The sequence below is a fragment of the Elephas maximus genome, chromosome 19 (genome assembly GCF_024166365.1).
Source record: "Elephas maximus indicus isolate mEleMax1 chromosome 19, mEleMax1 primary haplotype, whole genome shotgun sequence".
Lineage (NCBI taxonomy): Eukaryota > Metazoa > Chordata > Mammalia > Proboscidea > Elephantidae > Elephas > Elephas maximus.
In genome coordinates, this window is record NC_064837.1 from 68,767,986 (window position 1) to 68,784,304 (window position 16,319).

Here is a 16,319-nt window from a genome sequence, read left to right on the forward strand (position 1 = left end):
GGTCAACTCCGAGACTCACGGCGACTCCATGTGTGGCAGAGTAGAACTGGGCTCCACGGCGTTTTCAATGGCTGATTTTTTGGAAACAGATCACCAGGACTTTCCTCCGAGGCACCTCTGGGTGGACTTGAACCTCCAACCTTTTTGTTAGCAGCCAAGCACATTCACCATTTGTACCCTCAGTAAACACACAACTGGCAAGCAGAGAATAAGTAAGAATTTCCCTAAAACAGCCACAAAGTTATGCTCCGAGTCCTTACTGGAAGCGGTGGTTTCAGCACTCCAGCCTGCTTCAGCCCTTGACTCCTCTGAGCCCCAGCTGCTCACATCTGAAATGGGGATGATAACAATACCTCCAGGACAGAGGGTTGCTGTGAGGATCAGGAAGGCTCATGTATGGGATGTGTGATGCTTGGCACGCGTTTAACGCATGTCTCGTTCAGTACAACAGAAAATAGCCTGGCAGTGAAAAAACAACAAAAAAACTAAACCAAATACATTACCACCGAGTCAATTCTGACTTATGGTGACCCCATGCGTTACAGAGTAGAACTGTTCCATAGAGTTTTCTTGGCGCTAAAATCTTTTTATGGAAGCAGGTCACCAGGCCTTTCTTCTGCGGTGCCACTCGGTGGGTTTGAACCTTTAGTTAGTAGCTGAGCACAAACCATTTGTGCCATCCAGGTGCCTCACTGCAGCAAAGGAGGGCGCTAACTCTCCCACTCCTGGAAGGCTGTGTCACGCTGCTCAGGTACAGAGAGGCCAGTCCCAGTCGGCATGCAAAATCAACACGCAGCACTAGGGTTTGCTGCAGCCTCTTAATGTGTTCGCCTTGATTTGGGGCTCTGGATGACCCACTTTCCTTTTTTAAAATGTCAGAAAATCAGTAACTGGTTGGATCAAGGGTCCAGGGTAGACTTGGAGTTCGGACCAGAAAGCCAGCTGTCGCTGACGCTGCCAGATGCTTGGAGAGGTCAAGGTGGGGTGGGTAGAGACTGGGAGCAATCCCCACCCCCAGCTGGGCTGTCTCAGTCTGCCCTCGCACAACAAGAATTCAGATTCGTCAGGGTCCCTGAACGTTGGGTGAGAACCTCCTGCCCCATTTTGCAAAACGAGAAGTTATGTGAAGGAAGGAGAGAAGTGAAAGAAGCAGAGAAGGACCAGTCCTACAGAACCTTTCCCAGCACATCAGCGCCACCCAGACATGAGGCTGAGTCGCAGGGAGGACAGCGTGCGTCAGTACACACCTGTCCGCAGACCAAGGGACTGCATGGCAGCCTGCTAGGAAGGTGGTACCTGTCCGGGGCAAGCATGTGAGCTTGGGTGGGAGGGCACGCACACAGCTTTACCAAATGAATCCATCACAGGCAGAGAACCACCCAGGCAAGTTGAATAATGTTGTTGTTAGATGTCACCGAATCGATTCCAACTCATAGTGACCGTACGTGACAGGGTAGAACGGCCCCACAGGGTTTCCTAGGCTGTCACCTTTACGGAAGCTGATCACCAGGTCTCCCTCCTGCAGAGCCACTGGGTGGGTTCAAACCACCAACCTTTCGATTAGCAGCTGAGTGCTTAACTGGTGTGCCGCCAGGTCTCCTTAAGTTGAATGCAGGAGACTGAATAACAATATGCATGGGCCCCAGGAGGGGAGAGCTGGGGTGGCAGCAAAGTGGACCTCAGCCAGCTGTGGCTGCGGGTTGCAGACCCTCAGCCTCTCCCCCAGGTATGAGGCCAGAGCGGCAGATGGTCTGCCATGCCAAACACAGAGCTTGGGGGTTAGGTGGCCTTTCCAGGGTGATCTTGAAAGCATGGGCTCCCTGGGTTGCCCAAGGGGAACAGCAAGGGGAGAAAGGGGTATAGGGTGTGGGGTGGGAGGTTCCCTGAAGGACCTTCAGTTAACAGACCTTGCCTTCTAGGACTGTTCCATCCAGAAGAGAAAACGCACAATGGACAGAAAAACGGAAGCACCCTGTTTCCAAGTTTCCATGGAGGATTGGGAAGGAGGCAAACAGAACTCTCCGGAAACAAGTTTCCTGCACCCAAGGCCACGGTCCTCACCGTGAGCTCCAGATGGACCACTAAGAACTTGGAGGAAAGGGGGTCACGCCAAGTGAGAGACAGGCCCTCCGAGTCCCCAACCACTTGCCCACTGTTGTCAAGTTGATCCCAACTCATAATGATCCTACAGGACAGGGTAGAACTGCCCCATAGGGTTTCCAAGGCCGTTATGTTTACAGAAGTAGATGGCCACATCTTTCTCCTTCAGAGCGGCTGGTAGGTTCAAACTGCTGACCTTTTGGTTAGCAGCCAAGTACTTAACCACTGCACCACCAGGGCTCCTCCCCCTAATCACTTAAAGGACAGGGAAAAGCAAAGAGACAAAAAGAATCTGGGAAGAAACTAAAATCAAGGCATGAAAAAGTGAAACAAACAAACCAACCCAAGTGCCTATCAACTAATGAATGGATAAAGAAAATATGACACAGCCACACAATGGAATATTATTCAACCATGAAAAAGTAACCAAGTTCCGACACACTCTGTGACATGGGTGACCTTGGGAAACACTACGCTGCACGAAAGAAGCCAGACACGACAGATCACATATTGGATGATTCCATTTGTATGAAATGGCCAGAACAGGCAAATCTGTAGAAACAGAAAATAGATTAGGTGTTGCCTAAGGCTTGAGGAGGAGCCCTGGTGGTGCAGTGGTTAAGCACTCGGCTGCTAACCCAAAGGTCAGCAGTTTTGGACCGACCCAGAGGCTCCGTGGGAGAAAGACCTGGCAATCTGGTCCTATAAAAGTCACAGTCTTGGAAAACCTATGGGGCAGTTCTGCTCTGTCATGGGGCCGCTATGAGTAGGAACTGACTCAACGGCAACGGGTTAGGCTTGGGGGTGGGATGCGAAGTGACTGCTAACGAGCACAGGTTACTTTTTGGGAGATGAAAACATTCTAAGATTGATTGTGGCAACAGTTATGCAGCTCTTGAACATGTTTAAAATGAATCGTGTATTTCAGATGAGTGAATCGTATGGTTCAAAGCCCACTGTCGGGTCGACTCCGATGCACAGCGATTCAGCAGGCTAGAGAACTGCCCCGTAGGGTTTCCAAGGCTGTAAATATTTACAGAAGCAGACCATCACACCTTTCTCCTGCAGAGTGGCTGGTGGGTTCGAACACCTGACCTTTTTTAGGTTGGCAGCTGAGCACTTTAACCACTGCAGCACAACGCTCCTGACTTGTAAGGTAAACGAATTTTATTTAATAAAGCTGGTTATTCAAAAAAAAAAAAAAAAAGCAAGGCATGGACAAGTGTTTACTGAACACCTACTAGGTTTGGGCCTGGTGTTAGGCACTGGTTAGCGGGGTCAGCCCGTGTCCTGTCCAGCCCCCCAGGAGACGGCCGTTCTCACCCACCTCCCTCCCACAGGAGCCAGGGGCAGCCTTGTTCTGCTCTGCACCAAACAGCCACAGCCTCTCCCAGGGCTGCTCAGATTCTGTTCTTTCTCCTTTCTGCCGCTAACACAGCATCTGGGTTTAAGATCAAGGGTGATACACAGGCTGATGAATCCTCCGCCAGATGTCAGCTACTGGAATGCACAACCATCAACTTAATTCAAAGCACACACAACCGCAGGGCCCCCACCCACTCCCCGGCAGGCCAGGCCAGGAGACCACATGACGTCACTCCCCTCCCCCACCACGGAGCCTGTAAAAACAATTCTGATGAAACCCAGCCAGGCTGCAGATGGAAAAGAACTGGGTGGAAAGTCAGAATCTCGGGAAGGTGATCCGCAGGACGGGCAACGTCCAGACTGCGAGGTGGCAGCCACCCTGGACACCCACGAAGACTGGGCTGTCCCATGAGAGTTGGGGGCGCTTGTTGGCAGCCTGGTTGTCCCCAGCACATGCTGTGACAGTGGGTCAGGCTGTGGGTCCGTCACACTCAACAGATCCCCATAGTGACCAGCCCGCAGGCCCCCAAGCCATGGCTCTCGCTTCTCCTTGCCCTCTCTCCTGCTTCCACCGAAGCACGGGCCTGCTGTGTGCTCATATCACCCCCACACATCCCAGCAACACCTTCTCAGTCCTCCTATGTCACGGAAGAGGAGCCCCGGTGGTGTCATGGTTAAGCACTCGGCTGCAAACCGAAAGGTCAGCAGTTCGAATCCACCAGTAGCTCTGAGGGAGAGATACAGTGAACTGCTACCGTAAAAATTAAAAAAACCCGTTGCTGTTGAGGCGATTCTGACTCACAGCAACCCTATAGAACAGAGTAAAACTGCCCCATAGGGTTTCCAAGGTTGTAATCTTCATGGGTGCAGACTGCCACATCTTTCTCCCTTGGAACGGTTGGTAGGTTCAAACTGCCGACTTTCAGGTGAACAGCCATGCACTTAACCTCTGCACCACAGGGGCTCATTCCCGTAGAGATTATAGCCTTGGAAACCCTATGGGGCACCTGTCCTAGACGGTTGCTGGGAGTTGGAACTGACTGGACAGCAATGGGTTTGCTTTTTTCACGTGTCCACAGAAGCATCGGAGAATAAGCCATGACCCTAAGGAGCTCTTGCCATCTGTGGAGGGAACTGGAAGAGAGCTGGCCTTATGAAGGTCACTTGGCTTACACTCAGAATTATCTTCGTTGCCTTTCTACCTGCCCAAGGCATCTGGAGAAATCTGTATGCCACCTGTCTAAATATACCCGATGGGACAGTTCCTGGTGGGCCTGGCATGTATGCTTGACTTGGAGCACAGGTAAACCTGTGGGTATGATGACCTGACTTTCAGGACCCATGGCCTTGCCCAACTGCTCTAATTTCCCAGCCCCCGCCCCCCGGAGGCTGAGTGGCACTGAGCACAGGTGCTAGGGAAGGCAACCCAGAGTCTCTCAAAGTCACATGTCTGCCAGAAGCAGGGCCGGAATCTCCAGGACTCAGAAAAGCATCCATCTAAATAGGAAGTCACAATCCGACACAGGATCATCTGAGCCTCAGCCGTCCACTGAGTCAGACGGAGGACCTACTGGGTGTTGGCAGAGGGCACGCCCCTGCAGCTTCCACCCTGGGAAGGCACCCAGGGAGCAGGGCGTTTGCAGGGAGACCAGCTCTCTGCTGTTCTGTCTACTCAGGGCCCTATGGAAATGAGGGGCATGCTTCCAATGCCTTTCAGTCTATACGGGGAGATAGGGCCTCTGATCTCTCAGAACATTTGCCAAGCACCCCACTGGCCCAAACCAGGAGTGGGTGGGGTGGGTCTCCTGCTGGGACTGGGCTTAGAGTTCCACCTGAGAACACAAGGCTGGCTGGGGTTACAGGTGGGTGAGCCGGGAGAAGGAAGCGCAGTCCTTTGGCACAGGTGGGGTAGTTCCAGGTCTCTGCTGGAGCGCCCTCTGTGGGCCCATCAGCTGTTTCCTTATCTGGGGGGGAATGACATTCCAGCTATTTCACAGCTATGTCAGAGAGATGACTTTTCTCCAGACTAAACCCAGCTTCTGCTTGTTGAGGCCAGTGAGGGTCCGGGGACTTTCCAGGTGCGCCTGGCTTGGTTGGCTTCTTCGGGGAGGAGCGAAGTTTCCTTACCTTTTCCTGAACTTTCCAGAGACGGGGACGGCCACGAGACTTCACATGTCACAAATCAAGTCACAGAGCGTTGGCAGAGCCCTCACTCACATCTGAATCTATCCCGCGGCTGCTATTTGGGACAAGGGTCTGGTCCCTTTTCGGTAGAAGTCTCATATGGCTCCCTGACCTGGCCAAGGCCATTTGACCTTTGACAAACTTGTCCAAAGCCCTGGCTGAGAGCAGGCCTTTAGGCACCTCTATCACCTACTAACCCCTAAGGTCAGGGTTAGGAAACATGGCCGCTCCCCACTTCCAGGGTCTATGCCCTCATCTGGGGGCCTGAAATACCATTACCTTTTCTGGGCCCTTCCGCCCAACATGAAGTGTTGAGGTCTGGGGATTCTTGTGGAATCCCTAACAGCTTGCGTATAACAAAATCATTTTATTTGTGCTTTTAGAGGACAACAGTTAAACGAAATGTTGGCAGTTTGAACGCACTCAGTGGCTCCACGGAGGAAAGACCGGTGATTTGCTCCCAAAAAGATTACAGCCCAGGAAACCCCATGGAGCAGTTCTACTCTGTCACCTGGGGTCACCAGGAGTCGAAATCGACTTGACAGCACGAACAGCAACAACAACGGCAACGACCAGCTCAAATCAATCCACTGGCTATGCGTCCTCTTCCTGTAGCAGGATGGGCTGTGCTCCCTGGCCAGGACGGCAGAGCTGGCCACAACACCGCCAGGGCCAGCTGGACGGGGCGCAGAAAGGGGACTGTGCTCTCGTGGGCTGCGGGCCTGCTCCAACTTGCCGGGCTCGGACCGCACTCCCCCCTACAACACTGGAAAAAGGTGCAGGCGGGTCGTGGGAGAGGTGGCAGAGTCCATGTGGTGGCACTGGCCCCAAGCCTGGACATCCAAGGGTGTGTCCAGCCCCCCTGCCCCCCCAGCCCCCTGCCCCTCCAGCCCCCTATCTGCCCAGCCCCCACTTCCCACGGTGCTCCTGGGTGGACAGAGCCTTGGAACCCTTTTCTGAGGGCCTAGTTGTGCCCTTGTCTGCTCTTAAAGCCCGGCCCTCTGCTGAGCCGTGCAGCAGGCCTCCTCAAGTTCACTCCTTTTAGGGAAATGAGGGAGAAAAGGGGGGCTGTCACTGAGTAATTAAAAACAGTTCTGTGGGGCTTCAGTGGGACTGCGGCTTCTCCCCTCTCTGCAGCAGCTGGGAGGCCAGACCCACCCTTGGGTCCCTCCAGGCCCGCCCTCCCCCAGAAGCCTGTGGTTGGGCCTTTCGGGGAGCAGAGGAGGGCTAATGGGTGGGACACCTTGGGAAGCTCCAAAGGGTGGCCCCCCTGCTCCCGGGAAGGGGTGGCAGGTCCAGGGTGAGAGCAGATGTGGACAGAGTGACTCAGGCCACGGTCAGAAACCTCTGGAGAGGCAGCTGCTCAGAGCAGCTGACTGGGAGGCTGAAGCCATGAAGGGGGTGGGGAGGGGGGAGAGGAAAGGGAGACCAGGAGCCAGCAGTGCAGCCCCAGCCCCGGCCACGCTGCCCATGGGCCTAACACCGGGGAACTGCCCACCCCGCAGCTGCCCACCCTGCAGCTTGAGACTCCAGCACAAACACGTGAGCAGCTGGCCACTGGATGCCCGTTTCCATGGAAACCAGCTTTCCCGCAGCTTCCTTCCTGTTTGCTTGTCTCCCCTTGGGCGGTGGAGGGGGGGGGCAAGGAGAACAACATCTATAAGTGTGTCAGCGTGCCTGCCCAGACTGCGGAGGGAAACCGCCACCCTGGCCACAGCTTCCAGCCCCCCGACCTCTCAGTGCCCAGCCTCCTCCCCTGCAGCCCTGGCAGGACCCCCACCACCCAACCCCTTCCTGAAGCCCTGGTGGGACCCCCCTCCCAGCACCCAGCTCCCTCCTACAGCCCTGGTGGGACCCTCATCACCCAGCCCCCTTGCAGCCTTGGTGGGACCCCCACCACCCAGCCCTTCCTGAAGCCCTGGTGGGACCCCTACCACCCAGCCCCCTTCTGCAGCCCTGGCGGGACCCCCAGCACCCAGCCTCTCCCTCTGCATACCTGGCGGGACCTCCACCACCCAGCCCCCTTCTGCAGCCCTGGCAGGACCCCCAGCACCCAGCCTCTCCCTCTGCATACCTGGCGGGACCTCCACCACCCAGCCCCCCACCCCCGCCGCCCTGGTGGGACCCCTCAGCAGCCCTGGTGGGACCCCACCCTATCCTGGCCCACCGTCCAGGCCCTTCCTCCCACATCTCCCTGTGAGCCCGGCAGGCGCTCGTGCCAGAGGCCTGGGTCATGGTTTTGAAGCCCTGGGCCCAGCCCTGCCCGCTCACGCTCACGTGCTGCTGAATCATTTGAAAAAAATGCCCCGTCCCGGGAGGCTTTGCCGAGAACAGTGCGGCTTTGTGGAGGAACTGCTGCGCTGCACTTTCTCCGCCAAGACCCCGGGAGCAGCCAAGCTCAGCCCTGTGAGCGGGGAGGGGACAAGAGGGCCATGAGGGGACACGGGTGCCTCTACCGCCCCTCATCCACCCCACGGGCTGAGGAAGGGATGCCAAGAGGCCCAGACAGGGGCACATGCTGCCACGGGTAGGCTATGACCTTAGGTGGGTCACCTTTTCTTCCAGGCCTCTGTTTCGTATCGGAAGCTGGTGCTCAAGGGTGAGGCCGGTGTCTTGGGCCTGGGTAGGACTGAAGAGCTCCAAGGCCCGTCACCCATGGGCCAAACCCAATGGCTGTATTTCTCAGAGAGAGTGAAACAGGGATCTCAAAAGCAGTGCTCTGGGTGGCTCATGTCCCACTCCTCTTTCTATTCCTGGTTAGCTTAGCCTTGCAAGTAAGCGCCAGCGTCTACCAGCCCACCTGCCTCCCTAAGCTGAGAGTATAGGTGGCAGCCAGCCAGCACAGCCCTCTGCTTCCAGCCTGGGAACGGGGTGGGCTGTTACAGCAGCCGTAGCACCCTATACTGGCATGACAGGGGGACAGTGGGGGTAAGATGCTGGTCATGTCTTTTCAGGCTCCCCCTCAAAAAAAGTTGTCTTCAGATCAATTCTGACTCACGGCAACCCTATGTGCTGCAGCGTAGAACTGTGCTCCACTGGGTTTTCAAGACTGCAACCTTTCGGAAAGGAGCCCTCGTGCCTGGATCCCTTGTGGCGGTGGTTAAGCACTTGGCTGATCGACCTGACATTCCATGGGAGAGAGATGTGGCGGTCTGTTTCCGTAAAGCTTACAGCCTTGGTAACCCTACGGGGCAGTTCTACTCTGTCCTAGAGGATCTCTATGAGTCAGAATTGACTTGATGGCAACGGGTTTGGTTTTCGGTTTTGGAGCTTTTGGAAGTAGACAGCCAGGCCTTTCTTCCAAGGTTCCTCTGGCTGAACTTGAACCTCTAAGCTTTTGATTAGCAGCCAAGTGTGTTAGCCCTTTGAGCCAGCCAGGGACTGCTCTTTTCAGAGGGCTTAACAGAATTAATATATTATCTGCTCATTGGAAGAACTAGCGCAGGTCAGAGAGGGGCCTTCTTCCCACGCCGTCCTTCAAACAGCCTCTTTTTCTCATCACATGACATCTTTCTGAGCTTCTGGTATGCCATATATGCAGCCCTGGTGGCGAAGAGGTTAACAGCTACGGCTGCTAACCAAGTGGCCGGCAGTTCAAATCCACCAGCCTCTCCTTGGAAACCCTATGGGGCAGTCCTACTCTGTCCTACAGAGTTGCTATCAGTCAGAATTGATTCATCAGCAACAGGTTTCGGGTATACCTGTACTGATGCGGTGTACCTGGCTGAGTGGGGAGGGGAGAGGTGCTGGGAGAGATTGACCCGCGAGCAGCAGGCGCCTGTGCAGAGTCACTGCCACACCACTGCCCACTCGCCCAGCCAATCCCAGGGCAAAATGCAACCCCGGCTTCTCCCAGGCTGGCACCTGTCTGGCCCTGCTGGCCTGCCCCTGCCCTGTGGGCATGTGACCCTGGCACCACCAAGTCAGCCACAGGGGCCTTCCTGATTGAGTCCCTGAGGCAGGGGAGCAGGACCCCCGAGGCAGGACGCAATGAAGGAATGAGCTGGTAATGCAGGGTGAGGTGAGAACAGGAAAGTCGTCCCCAAGGCGGAGGGGCTGGAGCATTAAGGGTGAAAAGCACACAGGTGCTGGAAAGTTCTAGAAGACACAGTGTTCAGAGTCAGAGAGCCCATGGGGAGGATGAAGACAAACACCACATCAGGGAGCCTCACGGTGCACCTGGCAGAACCTCACAGAAGGTTCTAGAACCCGTGCTCTTCCAAGCGGCATGGTCTCGTTTGCAGTTAAGTGGAGGCTGGGAGCAGTTAGGTAGCTGGTCCACGAGGACATGGATCCAGGTCGGACCCCCAAGGCTGCCATCCCAGCCGTTCTGCTGTGCCTGTGGCTCTAGGGAGGTTTTAGGGGTGCAAGGAAGGCACTCAGTGGGGCCAGGCAGAGCCCTCCATGTGACTGAGTCAGGAATGGAGGTGGCAGTGATGAGAGGTGGCTGGAATCTGGGGACGAGGGGTAGGAGGGGAAGCTCAGAGACAGTTAACACCCTGTCCAAGAGCACCGAGCTTGCGTCAAGGGCAGAGCTGAGACTCAACGCCCATTCCAGCGGTCTCTCCATGACATCACGCTGGCTGCTGGGGGGCTGCTGAGCACGAGGAGCCAAGGCCAAGTGAGTCAGGCTCTTAGCTGCCCACAGTGCCCTTTGCTTTTTCCCCTGGACCACAGTCCAGCCAGGACAAGGTGGATGGAGAGGAGCCAAGACAGGGGCTGCCAGGACCCCCCTGCCGTCCTTTGGATACCACCAAGGGATGCAGTGGAAAGTTACTCACAAAGCCCTGCAGGGAATCACTGGAGGGCCATCTTTTTTTTTTTTGGTGGGGGGCTTGGTGGACTGTTTCATTACACACAGCACTGACCAGGGCAAAGAAATACCCCAGCCCTTCTGGGGGGCATGTTGGAAAGGGAAGGGGTCTCATCTCACGGTGAGGGGACAGCATAGGCATGACCGTGGGCAGAGCTGAGTCATCCTCCTCACGTCTCGCTGCCTGTCCCCGCACCTACATTTAGCTCTAGTGTGGCCAAGAAGGGTGATTCCTCACCTACGACACACGGCCACAAATACTACCTCCAAAAGTGGAAACAAAAATAACCCATAAAGGAGGCTCGTCCATTCATTAGACTGTGGTTTCCCGGCTGAGCCAGGGAGACCTAAGTCACCCTACGTCTCGGTCCCACTGTGGGCACGACTTCAACCCCAGCAATCCCCACAACACCCTATCTGCCCTCTCAGGCTCGGGGGTGGGGGGGCACAGTGACAGAGAGGAGCGCGCGAGGTAACCTCCTGTGTCCTGCAATGGTGTGCCCCACCTGGACGACAGGCACTGGGCTGGGTCCCAGGGCTACCACAATGTACCCCCCCGCAAAGCAATTTGCCTTTGGCTTGGGAATAACAACAGCCCTCCTGACCCCAAGATTCCTTTCCTAATCATGTTGAGCTTAGATCAAATTGTTGGGTGGCTTTGCAACCCTAACCCGTGACATTCCAGAAGCAGATGACAGAAAGACAGCAAGCTGGGATGAAACACTTCCTGAGGACTCGGCCTCAAGTGGAAAATCAGATGCAGACAAGGAGACCCACGCAATGATAACCTGCGGTGGCAGGAGGCTCTGCCACCAAGCTGTCCGTGACGGAGAAACATTCCTGGGTGCCGCCCCTCTCCCGTACAAAGGAGCATGGTGTTTGGTGGCAGCTGGGCTCCCCAGGGACACACACACGGGGAGAGTGACCTCACACCTCACCATGCCACCACCTGACATTATATATTTTACTCAGTGCTACAGACTGAATTGTGCCCCTTCCGCAAATACGTGTTGGAATCCTAACCCTCATACCTGTGGATATGATCCCATCTGGAAAGGGGGTTTCTCTGTTAATTTGATCATCAAATCAAAATCCAAACCAGCTGCAGTCTCACAGTGACCCAATGTGACGGAGTAGAACTGCTCCACAGGGTTTCCAAAGCTGTAATCTTTATGGGCCACCTTGGTTAAGAGCTCAGCTTCTAACTGAAAGGTCGGCAGTTTGAATCTACCAGCCGTTCCTTGGAAACCCTATAGGGCAATTCTACTCTGTCCTATAGGGTCGCTATGAGTCGGAATCGACTTGATGGTAACGGGTTTTTTTTGTTTGTTTTTTTTTTTTGAGTCTTTATGGAAGCAGACCCACATCTTTCTCCTATGTAGCAACCAGTGGGCTCGAACCGCCAACCTTTTGGTTAGCAGCCAAGCACTTAACCACTGCACCACCAGGGCTTCTTGTAAGATGACAAACCAAACCAAACCCACTGCCATGGAGTCAATTCCAACTCATGGCGACCCTACAGGACAGAGTAGAACTGCACCATAGGGTTTCTAAGGAACAGCTGGTGAATTTGAACTGCCGACCTTTTGGTTAGCAGGTGACCTATTAACCACTGTGCCACCAGGGCCCCATTGGTAAGAGGATAGAGCCCCAGTATGACATAGACCCAGTGGTCTCTGAGCAGATGACACAAACACAGACCCGACAAACTACAGCAGTTTTGACATACCACCCAGGTATGTATTTGTCATGGGTGGGTCTCTGGCTTTTAACATATCTTCTGAAACTCCTGCAAGCGCTTCCTGGCTTCTTCGAGAAACTGCTTGTGCAATTTTTTTTGCTCTAGAATCTGCAGCTGAAGGTCCCGTATCATCTGACTGTGCCTGTTGTCGTCCATGATGCTAATGCCGGAGGGGGAAGCGACGCTGGGTCCCTGTCCTCCCTCCCACCACCGGACCTGAACAAAGGACGGCTTCAGGTGCGCCTCCCTCTGTTCGCTCTCCTTGTCTTCCAGCTGAGCATTGTGGACACTTTCCAGGTTCATCTCTGGGTGTTCCATTTGCTCAAACAATTCCAGCTGCTCTTGTCTCCCCTGCTCCGTCTCTGGGGCTGGTATTGCCTCCATTACGCCCCCTCCATCAGCTTGCTCTCGAGGGTGCAGTTGAGGGGTGCCCTCTGCCAGCCTGACTGTTTCGGGGGATTCTTGTCCAGATTCTGCAGTGCACGAGAGCAGGTTCTCTTCAGCGACAGAGATTTCTGCCTCGGGAGATGGGGCTTTGTCTCCGCTCTTAAAATTGGCTTTAGATATTTTGTTTTTCTCTTCAAACACACACTTAGCCAACCTGTGATATTTTGGGTTCTCCATCTTGTCTAGTAATTTCCTCAAGTTGATTTTGGAGAGTGTTTGGTGGGCCACCACGGGGCCCCTGGGTTCCCTGGCAGGCGCCGTCTCTGCCTCTAGGATCTTCTTCTCTCTCTGGGCCTCAATGCTAGGATCTTGCACCCCTAGGCAGCCTGGTTCCCCATCGGGACCCTGCCTGTTTCTTGACCACAATTCAAGGTGCTGATTCAGGTGGTTTTTCAGCTTTCTGTTTGTGTCAAACAGCTCTTCGAAGGCAAACTGAAGCTCTCTCTGCCACTTCTTCCAGTTCCCGTGCTTGTCCGGGGGCACTGCTGACACAGCTCCCCTTTTGCAGGTTGAGCTAACCGGCCACAGCTGTTCCAGATCTTTCCGTCTGCCCTCTGGACTCAAATCAAGACGGTTGTGTTTCAGGCCTTGAGTGAAAGAAGCCTCCCTCTTCCCCAGCTGCCTCCTCCGGTCCCAGGTTACCTTTTTCCCTCTCTCCAAACGCCTGGTTTTGTCCGGATGTGGATACAGCTTGTCCACACCTGTCCCTCTGCTCACCCAGGGGTCCAGGTGCCGATGACCCCCGCTGGTCTTCACCAAGGGCCTTTGTTTCCCTTTTCTCTTCCCAGGGGGGATGAGGGGAGGCCACGTCACACCTGTGACTTTGGAGGCACCCTGCTTTTCTATGCCTGCAGCCTTCTTCCGGGACTTTGTGTGCCACGCCGACTGCTTGGCTGGCTCCTCCTTGTGACTCTTCTCCTCTCTGAGGGCTGCTCTGTGCTTCTCCTTGGCCCTCTGCTGCCTGGCGGCTGCTCGCTGAACAGGCTCCTCCAAGGCCGGCTGGCTGTCCTTTCCACATCCGCCTCCCATGCCCAGGAGTTGTGCTAAGTACAGCCACTCCAGGTCTCTGACCTGCTGCTTCTGGATCTCCTGCCACTCGGCCTTGCACTCCTCGGCCAGGCACTGGAGCTGCCGGTTTTTCCACTGCCGGAGGTCTTGTCTTCTCCGCTCGGCCACGTTGCCTTTTTCTCTGACCTGGAGCAGTCTTTGCTTCTGCCTCAAAAGCAAGGCCTCGTCATCGGGGCAGGGAGTCAGGCAACCAGCTCGCTCGAGATTTCTTTTCATTCTGAGAACTTTGCAGATGCCACTTCTGGGGGAAGGTGGTTTGAGCCCAGAGTGGAGGCTAAAGGGGCCCTGGGTCTGAGAAACCACAGATGCCATGTTGGTTCCACGCCAAACCTACAGAGACGGGAGGATGCACACTGCTTTCTGGAACGTTCCGAGAGATTGAGCAAGGCCCTGGAGACAAGTGCACATGGGATTCTCAATAAAGGGACACATTCTTATATCCTTCCAGATCTTTCCCCCACACCCCAGCCAAAAGGCCTGTTCCCTGTCTCCTGATTCCTGTCGTTCAAATCTTTAAGAAGACCCTGTAGGGCAGGGATTCTTAACAGGATGTGGCTTTGCCTCCCAGGGGATTTTAGCCATATCTGGAGACATTTCTAGTTACTACAGCTGTGGGGGAGGCTACTGCTACTGGAAGTGAGTGGAGGCCAGTGGTGCAGCTCAACACCCTGCAGTGCACAGGACAGTCCCCACCACAGAGGACGATCTAGCCCCAAATGTCAACAATGCCAAGGCTGAGAACCCCACCCCCGGAGGCATACATTAGGACTTGCGTGTGTGGAAGGCTACAGATGATGGCACCTGAAGGCATCTCACGGCAGCAAAGGAGGACCTTGGAAGCTACTTACAAATGTGAGAAGGGAGAGCCTGCTGGGCAGAGTGTGTGCAGACACGTGTGTGTGGGATGTGTGAGTGTGTGTTAGAACATGTCATGTGTCTGTGTGAATGTTACGTGTGTATGAATGTGTTACGTGTATATGAATACGCTATGTAATGTGTGAGATGTGTGTGAATGTGTTACATGTACGTGGTGTGTGTGTGTGGTGTGTATGACTATGTTATGCGTATGTGGTGTGTGAATATGTTACGTGTATGTGGTGTGTGTGAACGTGTCATGTGTGTAATGTGTGAGGTGTATGTATGTGTGTCAGTGTGTGTGAGCGTGCGTGAGTGCACTGACTTTAATCCAGTACAAACCACTCAGTGAGGAGGATAAGCTAGTGTTACTTTTTTCCTCTGACCCCCACCTTTTCCAGGTCCCTCTGGCCTTAGGAAGGGGCTCGTGCTCTCCCAGGACTCCCCAGGGAAGGAGGTATGTTTGTGTGAAGAGTATGGGGTCACTTCTATTGTCACTTGCAGTTAATTTCAACGCTGTCAGCTTTATGGGATAAAGGAGCTACTTTCTGGACAGCTGCAGCCACTGTGGAGCTATGGACTGCACCCCAGCTTCCCTTCTCTCTCATTTTAGTCTACATGAATCCAAGCTAAGCAATTGGAGTCAAAAGTAGTCAGTGTAGTCAGAAACTAACACCGCGTCGATCTAACAGCTAATGTTGGCTGTGCAGGCTCCCCTTTGAGCACTTTACAACATTGGTTCATCTTTACAGTAACCCTTTGAGGCAAGGAGCTATAGTCAGCCCTGGGGAAACTGAGGCAGGGAGAGATTAGGAAACTTGACCAGATCACCCAGCTGGCAGGCGGCACAGTCAGGACCCTCCACTCTGGTATAGCATGGTGCTCCTAACCAACCTCTGCTGGTCCTGGTGCTGCCAGCTTTGACTTGTGCCTTCTGGTGGGAGGCCCTTCCATCTTTTGGTAAATAAAGCATGCAGTCATACACCTAGAATAGTGGTTCATACCATACTCCTTCGCTAGTGTGCCAACCATCATGATGAGAAAAGGAGGGAGAGAGGAAGTTGGCGCTTTAAAAGCGATGATTGAGATTTTCAGCAAAGGAACCCCAGCAAGTCAGTGGGGAAAGAACAGTCTTTTCAACAAATGGTGCTGGGACAATTGGTTATCCAAACGTCAAGAGGCCCTTTCCTCACGCCATACACATAAAGTAACTCAAAATGGATCACAGACCTTAACGTAAGGCCTAAAATTATAAATGTTGAGAAGAAAACAAAGATGTAAAGCTTTGCAACCTTGGGTTAGGCAAAGACTTCTTAGATACAACACCAAAGCCCAAGCAATAAAAGAAGAAATTGATAAATTGGACTTTATCAAAATTAAAAACTTTGGCGCCTCAAAAGACACCATTAACAAAGTGAAAAGGCAAGCTACAGTCTGGAATAAAATATTTACAAATAAAATACCCAACAAATGACTTGAATCCAGAATATATAATTGACTCTTACAACTCAGTAACAAGCAGGCAAATAATCCAATTTTAAAAATGGGCAAAAGATTTAAACAAAGATGATCTGTATGGCTAACAACACATAAAAAGATAGCCAACATCAACAACCATTAGGGAAATGCAAATTAAAGCTACAGTGAGATATCACTTCACACCCATTAAGATAAAAAAATTTTTTTTTTTTTTTTTTATAGCTACACTCAAAAAGATAGACAATAACAAGTGTTGGCGAGGGTGTG

General features: G+C 53.7%; 2 protein-coding genes across 2 annotated transcripts in view; both read right to left on the reverse strand.

Moving 5' to 3' along the window:
- TIMP2 (TIMP metallopeptidase inhibitor 2) overlaps nucleotides 1-16,319 on the reverse strand; it is a 56,491-nt gene that overhangs the window by 16,350 nt on the left and 23,822 nt on the right. The window lies entirely within an intron of this gene.
- On the reverse strand, nucleotides 7,780-15,972 carry CEP295NL (CEP295 N-terminal like). Its single transcript, XM_049859346.1, has one exon. It carries the CDS (start codon nucleotides 14,028-14,030, stop codon nucleotides 12,231-12,233), a length of 1,800 nt encoding a protein of 599 aa, XP_049715303.1. The 5' UTR covers nucleotides 14,031-15,972; the 3' UTR covers nucleotides 7,780-12,230.